This window comes from Catharus ustulatus, chromosome 21 (assembly GCF_009819885.2).
Source record: "Catharus ustulatus isolate bCatUst1 chromosome 21, bCatUst1.pri.v2, whole genome shotgun sequence".
Lineage (NCBI taxonomy): Eukaryota > Metazoa > Chordata > Aves > Passeriformes > Turdidae > Catharus > Catharus ustulatus.
The window spans coordinates 7581733-7593164 of NC_046241.1; the positions used below are offsets into that span (position 1 = coordinate 7581733).

The window sequence follows — 11432 nt, forward strand, 5'->3', positions numbered from 1 at the left end:
CGGTGCGCCTTATAGTTGTGAAATTACTGTAATTTTTATCTATAGTACAGAGTTTTTCAACACTTCTAGCCAGCAAGCAAAAAGTGAGAAAATTGAGGTGTATCTAGCTAGTTACAAGGTCTCTTAAAGGCTAACTATTCAATTAAAAGCTAACATTTGTATTATTTATACTTTTGACCCAATAACCAAACACTTGTGACCTGCACTGTGGGACTTTCTATCCAATTAAAAAACTACTACCTAAAATTAAGAAGAAGAAAGAGGAGACAATGCCCAAGAACCTCTATCTTGTCCCATACCTCTGTCTTGTCAGGCAGGGTGGTGGCAGCAGTCCCATCCCATGGTGGCTGCATCCTCCTGCAGTGACAGATGTGGCTCAGTTGGAGCAGTGCTCCTGTACAAGGTGCAATTTCCCTCTGGAGCTCCAGTGGTGATGTGGAGAAATCCCGTTTCCCTCTGGAGTCCAGTGGAGAAAGGGGCTCCCTTAGTGTCCCAAAACCTCTGTTTTTATCTTGGTAAGAAATGTTGGGCTCTTCCCCCTGGCTGGAGCAACTCCCAATGGGATGCAGTAATTTTATCAGTCCCACAGTGGGACTCAATGGCCATGAGCAGAAAATGACTGGCTGGAGGAAGGATGGGCTGTGAAAAGATAAAGAACAATGCCCTGCCTGGTTTCAATGGATGGCCCATTAGCAGAATATCTCCCATGGAGATCAGGATCACTGCCCCCACCCTCAACAGGTGGTGATAGAACAGATACCTTTTGTCACACTCTGTATTGTAACCCAAGACAGTTTCCGACACCCAGAAGTGCGGCTTATAATCAGGTGCAGCTTATAATCGTGAAATCCCTATAAATGTCCCTTCCTCACCTCACCTCCAGTTCCCCTGCAGCACATACAGAATGAAACCTTTCCCCAGCTGTGCCTTAAACCACTGGGAGATTGGTTGGGGAGGCACAGTGCTGCCCCTGTTCCAGCTCCTTGGTTCTCTTGGGGAAACCTGTGCAGATGTTTTCCCTGAATCCCTTTCCAAGCACAGACACTGCTCCAGCACATCCCTTACAAGCACAAGCTCATGGAAACAACCAAACTGCTTCCTCGGGGTGCCTCTTCCCAAATCAAGCACAGACCTCATCTAAGCAAGAGCAGATGAGCTCTGAGCCGAGCTGTCCATGGGTGCCAACCTGCCCCATGGTTTGCATCACGAGCAATATGACTCTTCCTCCTGGGAAGCTCCCAAAAACTCTTCTTAGTCATAATTTAAACGTCTCCATTCCCCTGCAAGCTGGTGTGCATCATTTCCCTGGAGCTGGCAGAGGGGCTGGTGCATTCCCTGGTGGTGCAGGATGTTTTGACTTTCCCAGCTGGTAGAGAGGAGCTCCCTGAGCACGTGCTGGAGCGTTATTTTGTCCGGCGTAGCAAACTGGAGTGGTTTATTTTACAGAAATCTGTATTCTCCTCCAGCATTTGTCATGGACAGATTGCTTGAGACAGTGCTGGAGTGGATTGTTCTTAGCCAGCAGCAAAGCTAATCTCCTTTGGATCCCATCAGAGGTGGGGTGCCAAGTTGGCTGGGGAAATAGGCATTAAAAAAAGCACATTTCAGGGCTCTGAGGATTAACATCTCGGCACGGTGCGTCTGGGCCCTGTGCTGTTGACACTTTTCCCTGCTTTACGTTATGCATGGAGCAAATGCAATGTGTATGTGGGACTGTAGTAACTCAAATCCAGTTCTAAATAATGTCACTGGGCTGTGCGGTGCCAAATTTATCCACAGCATAAAAATCTCACTTGTGCAGTCGGCGGGGAGAGACATTCTCCAAGAGGTGGAAAGGAGCTGGCTGCTCCTGGGAAGGAGGCGAGGGAGATCTCACCCTGTCTCCAAGTGACAGCTCAAACCGCTCAGCTCTGAGCAGGCATCCCTGCAACCTTGAGTTTCCTTTGGCATCACCTGTTGGACAGCACAGCATGAGCTGGTTTGGGGAAATCACTTGAGCGTTTTCAGTGTGTGATTTTAGAGTTTGGTGTTAAAACATGGGGGGAAACCCAGGCAGGGCTGACGCTCTGTCCCTGTCCCCTCCCGGCAGTGCTCGGCTCGCTGCGGGGAGCGCAGCGTGGTGACAAGGGACATCCGCTGCTCCGAGGAGGAGAAGCTCTGCGATGCCAGCGCCCGGCCCCTGGCCGAGAAGAACTGCACGGGGCCACCGTGTGACCGGCAGTGGACAGTGTCCGACTGGGGACCGGTGAGACCCCGCCCGAGTGGCCCCTGGCATTGGGGGGTTTGGGGTGGGCTCATCATAGCTGGCAGGTCCCAGCTCAACAATCCTGCAGGCAGCCTGTGCTGGGAGCTGACCCTAAATTAATAATGATAATAATAATAATCATCGTCATCATCATAATTTTTTATTATTATTACCATCATCATCATCATCATCATTGTCATCATCATCATAATTTATTATTATTACTATTATTATCATCATCATAATCATCATCATTGTCATAATCATCGTCATAATAATTTATTATTATTATTATCATAATCATCATCACATTGTTGTTATTATTATTATTATTATAATTATTATTATATTATTATTATTATTACTATTTTTCTTTCACTGCTTTGGCTCTCCCATGTCACCACTGTCACCTGAGGGTGACCCAGCAGCCCAGTGGGTCCTGCTGCTTCCCCCCGGGCTCTCCTTGAGGCTCCTGCCCTGTGGGGGATGTGGCACAGCAGGGGTTAAACCCTGAGAGACCTGGCTGAGAGCCTCAGTGGGTGTCAGAATCCTCTTGTCTGTCTGCTGCGCAGCATTCCTTGGCAATGCTGATGCTCCATGCCCAGAAATTGAACCTTTTAACTCTTTTCCCTTTATTTTCCCCTTTCCCTCTTTCTCTTCTTCCTTTATCCCCTTTACCTTTTCTCTTTCCTCCCTTTCCCTACTTTTCTTTCCTCCTTATTTTCTATTCTCTTTTGCTCTCTCTTTTTAATTTTTTCTCCCCCCCGGCTTTTTCCCTTCCTGCACAACTCTGCTCATGAGACCCCCTCCATCCCAAGCTATTTTTACCAAATTTGATATATTCACATCAGCTAAAAATAAGTAGTTTCCATGGCAGCAGCAGTGCTAGGAAACACCGAGATTCTCTGCAAGAGCAGCCAGGGGAGCACCGGCTGCTCCGGGCACTGGGGGATGAATATTTGCAGCCACTTTCCTTGGTCCCCTTTGCCTTGGCCTCTTTGGGGGCCACCCTGGGGTTCCCTGCTCGTGGTGCTTCCCCTTTTGCTCACCCTAAGAAGTGCTGGCACAGGCTGCCCTGAGAAATTTTGGATGTCCCATCCCTGGGAGCGTTCAAGGCTGGGTTGGACAGGGTTTGGAAAAAGGTGGGATGGTGGAAGGTGTCCTGCTCATTGCAGGGGGTTGAACAAGGTGATTTTTAAAGTCCCTCCCAGCCCAGTGTGGGATTCTGTGATGCTGGAATCCCTGTTGGCTGCAGGAAGGATCCACTGAGATGTTTTTAAGCCAAGCCCCAAAAATCCCTCAGAAATTTGGGGAAGGCGAGTGTGGGGAGGCAGCTGAGGCTGTGGGGGCTCTGTCCCTGCTGTGGAGGCTCTGTCCCTGCTGTGGGGGCTCTGTCCCTGCTGTAGGGGCTCTGTCCCTGCTGTGGGGGCTCTGTCCCTGCTGTGGGGGCTCTGTCCCTGCTGTGGGGGCTCTGTCCCTGCTGTGGGGGCTCTGTCCCTGCTGTGGGGGCTCTGTCCCTGCTGTGGGGGCTCTGTCCCTGCTGTGGGAGCTCTGTCCCTGCTGTGGGGGCTCTGTCCCTGCTCTGGGGGCTCTGTCCCTGCTGTGGGGGCTCTGTCCCTGCTGTAGGAGCTCTGTCCCTGCTGTAGGATGGCTCAGGTGCAGGAGAGACACTGGATTTTTGGACATTAAATTAACATGATTATGTAGAAGCTGATTTATTTTTTACATTTAGCTTTAATTATACATTCTAAGACTACTGTTTATGTGATCATGCATTTTTTGATTGGTGCTTTTATCCTGTCCACATGCCTTGTATGAGCTCTTTGGATTAGGTGATTGGTCACTGTTTAGGTCTTTTCAGCCTTTATTTTTATTTTAGGTTTTTTGATTTTGGCATGCTGGTTTTTATTCTCTTTTTTTCTCATAGTTTATATTTTAGTAACCTTGAAGGGTTTTAAACAAGTTACAGAAAAATTTTTAAAAATTATTTTATTCATATATCTGTTATAAACCTTGCTTTAAACTAAGAAATATGCAGAAAAACAGCTAGGTATGGGAAAGTAAAGCACAGAGAAAAGCATTTAAGCAGTAAAATATGGACAAAACCAACTAAATAAATTTTGGGTGGTGCACTGGACACAGACTGTGCTTTAGGCTTGCTCAGACACGTTTAAGGCTCAGGCTGGTTTAGCATGGCCACGCTCAGGGTGGATGCTGAGTGCCCGCTGTGGTTGCAGTGCAGCGGCGGCTGCGGCCAGGGCAGGATGATCCGGCACGTGTACTGCAAAACCAGCGACGGGCGCGTGGTGCCCGAGTCCCAGTGCAACCTGGACACCAAACCCCTGGCCATCCACCCCTGCGGGGACAAGAACTGCCCCTCGCACTGGCTGGCACAGGACTGGGAGCGGGTGAGTGCAGATCCTGGGGTTTGGGGTGCCCGGGAGGGGTGGGGTGTGCAGGACTGGGATTTAGGGTGTCCTGGAGGGATGGGGTGTGCAGGATTGGGATTTAGGGAAGGGCAGATCCTGAGATTTGGGGTGCCCTGGAGGGATGGGGTGTGCAGGATTGGCATTTGGGGTGCCCTGGATGGGTGAGGATGGGGTGTGCAGGACTGGGAGCGGGTGAGTGCAGATCCTGGGGTTTGGGGTGCCCTGGAGGGGTGGGGTGTGCAGGATTGGGAGTGAGAAAGTGCAGATCCTGAGGTTTGGGGTGACCTGGAGGGATAGGGTGTGGAGGATTGGAATGGGTAAGTGTAGATCCTGGGATTTGGGGTGCCCTGGAGGGATGGGGTGTGCAGGACTGGGAGTGGGGAAGTGCAGCTCCTGAGATTTGGGGTGCTCTGGAGGAGTGAGGATGGGGTGTGCAGGACTGGGAGTAAGTGCAGATCCTGAGATTTGAGGTGCCCTGGAAGGATGGGGTGTGCAGGATTGGCAGTGGGGAAGTGCAGCTGCTGGGATTTGGGGTGCCCTGGATGGGTGAGGATGGGGTATGCAGGATTGGGAGTGGATAAGTGCAGATCCTGGGATTTGGGGTGCCCTGGAGGGATGGGGCGTGGAGGACTGGAATGGGTGAGTGCAGCTCCTGAGATTTGGGGTGTTCTGGAAGGATGGGGTGTGCAGGATTGGGAGTGGGTAAGTATAGATCCTGGGATTTGGGGTACTCTCAGTGGGATGGGGTGTGCAGGATTGGGAGTAAGTGCAGATCCTGAGATTTGGGATGCTCTGGAAGGATGGGGTGTGCAGGATTGGGAGCGGGGGAGTGCAGATCCTGGGATTTGGGGTGCCATAGAGGGATGGACTGTGCAGGACTGGGAGTAGGGAAGTGCAGATCCTGGGATTTGGGGTGCCATAAAGGGGTGGGGTGTGGAGGATTGGGAGTGGGTTAGTGTAGCTCCTGAGATTTGGGGTGCCCTGGAGGAGTGAGGATGGGGTGTGCAGGACTGGGAGTAAGTGCAGATCCTGACATTTGTGGTGCTCTGGAGGGATGGAGTGTGCAGGATTGGGAGTGGGGGAGTGCAGATCCTGGGATTTGGGGTGCCATAGAGGGATGGGGTGTGCAGGATTGGGAATGGGTAAGTGCAGATCCTGGGATTTGGGGTGCCATAGAAGGGTGGGATGTGCAGGATTGGAATGGGTAAGTATAGATCCTGGGATTTGGGGTGCTCTCAGTGGGATAGGTTGTGCAGGACTGGGAGTGGGGGAGTGCAGATCCTGGGATTTGGATCCCTGGAGGGATGGGGTGTGCAGGACTCAGCTGGCCCTGCTGGTGACCCCACAGTGCAATACGACGTGTGGCCGGGGTGTGAAGAAGAGGATCGTGCTCTGCCTGGAGATTGTCAATGGCAAGATCAAGACCCGCAGCCCCTCTGACTGTGACGTGGCCAAGAAGCCCGTGGAGGAGAGCACGTGCTTCGAGAGGCCCTGCTTCAAGTGGTACACCACCCCCTGGTCCGAGGTGAGCCCCAAATCCGGGCTTGTGACTTTCTTTTTGGTTCCCTGGTGGTATTTACCAGGACCAGAGAGTGCTAACATTTAGCAGTCTCTCAGTAAAGCTCACATTTAGCCAGCAGAGAAAGACTGGAAGCCTTGCTTGACGAGTTCCACAAGAGTCTTTATTTCATGCCAAGGGTAGTCAAGCAGGATTCTCTCAGAGCAAAGGGCAGACAGCCATATTTATAAGTTTAGGGGGGATTCAAACTACAGCCAATAAAAGTTTATACAAAGAACAGCATCCAATCTAAGTGAGAAGTTCTAAAGGTGAACTGACCAATTACACAAACTAATTTCTAACCAATTATCTTCCAAGGTGTTAGAGTGTGACCAAATTCTTAAGGAGTTTGGCTCAGCCTTGGTATCTAGGATACCTTATCTATTATAGCAAGTTCCAGAGGGCAGGGGAAGATGGCTTTGGAGGAATTGTATCATCCACACGGGCTGTCCCAAGGGTCACCTGCCTGCAGAACCCCCAGGAGATGGGGGAGTCTCTGCAGGAAACACCCTGGGTGTTTTTGCTGCACCCTGCTGTGGTGCAGCTGGGGCTGGCTGTGCTCAGACTGGGGTGTTTGGGGACAGCTGGAGCTTTATTTTTTAAATTTATTTTTTCTCTGGTGCCTGGGAGTGTGGCTGGGGGTGTGCATGGAGCTCACGGGGTGGCTGCCCCAGGGATGCAGAATTTGGGGATGCTGTGATGGGATGCCCATCACCCTGCACAACCAAAAAGGCAGCCGAGGTTCCAAAAGGCCAAGAGTGCAAGCTGAGCAAGCGTGGGCTTCCTGCAAGCCCTCCTGGATGCAGCCTCCCTGATTTAAGCTCCATTTCCATCTTGCAAACCCTCTAATTAACCAAAGCAGCCCTGCTGCAATCCCAGCTCCACGAGGCATCCAAAGGGCAGCAGGCAGTGAGTGCTGGGCCCAGAGACCCCACTCCTGCTGCTCTGGGGGTTCCATGGCCACCCATGTCCTACAGAGCATCACCTGGACTGGCCCAGCCCGTTTGTGAAGGGCAGAGGAGGAGGGAGGGTTCAGTGACAGGGATGGGACCACATCCTCCTGCCCCAGGGCAGAAGCTGACGGTGCTGGCAGCAAACACAGAGCAAGGGGACAGCAGGGTGCCATGGGGATGTGACATTCTCCTCCTGCCCTAAGGAGCAGATCCTGCCTCAGCACAGTCTCCTGGCATGGCAGGGCCTTGCCTCACCCCTCCCTCTGTCCCCCAGTGCACAAAAACCTGCGGGATCGGCGTGAGGATGCGGGATGTGAAGTGCTACCAAGGCAAGGACATCGTGCGGGGCTGTGACCCCCTGGTGAAGCCCGTGGGCAAACAGACCTGTGACCTGCAGCCCTGCCCCACAGAGCCCCCAGGTGAGCCCTGCATTTCCCATGGATCCCTCATCTCCCACTGCCCCCACCTGGATAATCATCCCAGGGACAGCTCTCCCTCTGTGCCTGAGTGACACAGGGCTGTGCACCAGCTCTTTCTGCAGACAAATTGAGAGGAGAGCTCAAAGCATCATGCTCTGACCTGAAGATAAAAGGGGCCTTTGGAGAGCTGATTTGGGTGCTGCTTCTGTAAGATTCCTGCTAGAGCTGAGGAAGTTCTGTCTGTGCCATCATTTTAATGATTTTTAGTCTTTGGGTGTCCTGTGGGATTTGTAACTATCTCGTTATCTGCTGGCTCAGAGTCCCTGTGATCTTTAGCAAACACGCAGTTCTAATCCTTTAATAGGATTTGGGAATAAGGACAGTGTGGGAGAAAAGCATGAAAATGGGAGACAGATTTGGGGCCAGCTCCTGGCTCAGCCCTGGGTGCTCTGGGCTGCCCATTCCCTTGGGATCTGGGATGGGGCATGGAGCTTGGGAGCTGCCTCGTGGCCACCTTGCCCTGGGAGCAGCCTGGTTTCATAAATCCTATGGATTTTAAACAAGATATATATATATATATAAGTATAAATCCTATGAGTATAAATCCATGAGCTCACAGTTGTTTATTTTTTTTTTCTTTTTCTAGTCTATAACCACTTTCTCATAGCTGAATATGGGGAGTGGCCTTGGCTCAAAATTTGGCAGGGAGGTCGCTATAGGATGATTAAATGGCTCACTATGTGGCAGGGCTACTCTGTTCCCTTTGTGGAGGGTTGTCCCTATGGGGTGACCAATGGCTCACTTTGTGGCAACCCCCTGGAACTTTTCCCAGTAAAAACCAGTATAAACCAGTAAGCATGGAACCACCCAAAATCATTCTCAGTGGCTCCCAGAGTGTCCTGAGCACCTCCCAGTAGAAACCAGTACTCCTCAAATCATTCCCAGTGGGTCCCAGAGTTTCATGAGCACTTCCCCAGTATAAACCAGTAGAAATCAGTAAGTCTAGCAGCGCCAGAAGTCACTCCCAGTAGATCTCAGAGCCTCATGATTTCTTCTCCCAGTATAAACCAGTACCCCCAAAAGCCACTCCCAGTGCATCCCAGAGCATCCTGAACCCCCTCCAGTATAACCAGTATAACCCACTATGTGGCAGGGGGTCCCTGTGGGCTGAAGGAATGGCTCACTATGTGGCAGGGCTGAATTAAAGGCTCACTATGTGGCAGGGGGGGTCCCCATGAGCTGAATATTTGTCTCACTATGTTGCAGAGGGTCTCTATGGGCTGAATTAATGGCTCACAATGTGGCAGGGCTGAATTAATGGCTCACTATGTGGCAGAGGGTTCCCTATAGGCTGATAAATGGCTCACTATGTGGCAGGGGGGTATTTCAGGGCTTTGGCTGAATATTTGGCAGGGAGATCTCTGTGTCTTTTCCTTTTCCCTGCCATGCCCTGTGTTTTCTCTCCCCCAGACGACAGCTGCCAGGACCAGGCAGGAACCAACTGTGCCTTGGCCATCAAGGTGAACCTGTGCAGCCACTGGTACTACAGCAAAGCCTGCTGCCGCTCCTGCCGGGCACCCCACTCCTAGGGCAGGGCTGCCCAGCCAGGGCTCCACCTTCCACATCCCACAGCTGCTGACAAGGATGCTTTAGGCCTGGTTTTTGTGTCCCCACCGAAGCAGAGCTCCTCTCCTGGTCCTGAGCAGAGGGACAGCGCTGCTGGACGTGGGGAGCCCCCCTGGGATCAGAGCTGTACATAAAGTGGTGTATATTTGATTCCCTCCCCCCCAAAATCCAGCTACACACAAGGTTTTGTCCTTTCCTCCCTCGGTGCAAGGTTGGGGTTGGTGTGAACTCTGGGAAGTGCAAGTTTCCCTTCACAGAATGGGGTTGGTGCCTCTCTCCTGGTTTATCCTCTCCTTAGCTGAATTAACGTGGTGGGAAGCTGGTCCTCGTTTGTTAAATGAACTCAAACCCCTTTTTGTAATATGTAGGTGTATACTTTTTCAGAGAATTTTATCTTATAATCAAATGTTAGTTTCATAGTCCTTACAACACCCCTTCCCCCGATGCTGACATATTGTATATAATATGGAAACATAACTGCACTTTATATCACAAAAAAGACGTGCTCTTTTTTAATATATTTGTTTACAGACAGTGAACTCTATCCATATAATCATTAATTTGTACTCATATGTATATTTTAATAAAGTTGTCATATTTATGGTGGTATTTTGTTTTATTCTCCAGTTTGTAGTGGAGTGCTGGGAATGCTGGAATTGGTGATTTGCGGGGAATGCTGGAATTGGTGATTTGCTGGGAATGCTGGAATTGGTGATTTGCTGGGAATGCTGGAATTGGTGATTTGCTGAGAATTCTGGAATTGGTGATTTGCTGGTGCCCAGGGGAGGCAGAGCAGCTTTAAATCAGGAGAATCACATCTCCTTGGGCAGTGATACAAGGAAAAGTCCCAACAGTGGGGGGATTTGGGGACTTTTGGGGTTCTGGGGCTTTAGAAGCTGCAGCCCCGAAGCTCCTCAGGGGTTTGGCAGCAAAGAGATTTCATATGGTGCCAGTAAGAAAAGGCCCTTTCTGAGCTCCCAAGGGGTTGTTGCTCTGTGTTTTTACTGCTGTGACCCCCCCCAAATTTCTGTGCATCCCCCAAACTTCTGTGTGTGCACCCCAAGTGCTGCTGCAACCCTCAGCAGCAGGGAGCTCCTGAGAGCTTTGCAAACACCACCACAGATGCAGGGGCAAAAAAAGAAAAACAAACCTCAAAACCCATGTCAAAGTAATTTATTTTTTTTTTCTTTTTTGACTTTTTCCCTCCCCCATCTCAGATTCCCAAAGTTCTGTACAACAGATCACCAGGTGAGGGAAAGCCAACCGTTTGCTGAATTTCCAAGCTACAAGGCAAAGAAACGAGGAAAAAAAGGAGGAAAGGAAGATTGGGTGGGAGAAATCACGAAAAAGGGGAAGAGAAGGGCTCAAGGCATGGGAACAAACCCCAGTGGGAACTGTACATGGGAGCATGGTCAGAGTGGCTGCACCCCTCTGCAGCAGAGGGATCGTGCAGGACCACAAGGACCAAACCTGGAATATTAAACACGTATGAAACAAACCCCAGCCCTCCCCACCCCAAACAGAACCCCCCCAGAAAACTGAAGATACTCATTTGCAAAGACTGAATCGTACTTCAAAAGGTTTCCTGTGGAATTAAAAGCCCTCGTGGTTCGAAGTAAAACACCCAGCTGGGCTGCAAACAGTGTCCATGAGCCCCGGGGGCTGCAGCCATGGCTGCTTCTTCCCAGAACAGCTTTAAAAAAGGAAAATCCCCCTGGAGCTCAGCGCTGAGGCCATCAGAGTCTCTGTGCAGCCAGTCCATCCTCGGCAGCCATCCCCAGGTGATGCTTTTAACCTGAATAATGCCCAGTCCAGGAGAAACAGGGTGTGCTGTCACATGGAGGGTGGTGAGGGATGGGGACAGCAGGGAGAAAACCAGAGCAGGAGTCCCTTCAGGGCTGCAATTCCTCTCCAAATCTCTGCAGAACCCCCAGGGCTCCTCTGCAGCACTCCTGGTGCACAGGGACACGCCTGGGGAGCAGCTCTGTGCCTGCTGCTCTGCCAGGGCTGTCCCTGCTGGATCCAGGGTGGGACAGAGCTGGTGCCACAGCCAGGCTACCCAGCTGTGGGAAATGGCTCAATGAAAAATGCAAATTGGAGGTTTTGACTGAATTTAAAAGCGTTTTGACACTATCCTGGATGGGGTGGAAAGTGTCTTTTTTAATTTGATTTTTGTTTAAAAAACCCCTCCCAAACAGATAA

General features: G+C 50.9%; 1 protein-coding gene across 5 annotated transcripts in view; it reads left to right on the top strand.

Annotated features, from left to right (window-relative positions):
• ADAMTSL2 (ADAMTS like 2) overlaps positions 1-10519 on the top strand; it is a 31355-nt gene extending 20836 nt beyond the window's left edge. For all 5 annotated transcript variants that reach the window (XM_033077409.2, XM_033077412.2, XM_033077410.2 and 2 more), the window contains exons 15-19: positions 2090-2245; positions 4483-4653; positions 6023-6199; positions 7460-7604; positions 9075-10519. In XM_033077409.2, coding sequence (XP_032933300.2) covers positions 2090-2245; positions 4483-4653; positions 6023-6199; positions 7460-7604; positions 9075-9193 — 768 coding nt within the window. In that variant the 3' untranslated portion in view covers positions 9194-10519. The remainder of the gene's footprint in view (positions 1-2089; positions 2246-4482; positions 4654-6022; positions 6200-7459; positions 7605-9074) is intronic.
• Positions 10520-11432: the final 913 nt, after the last annotated feature.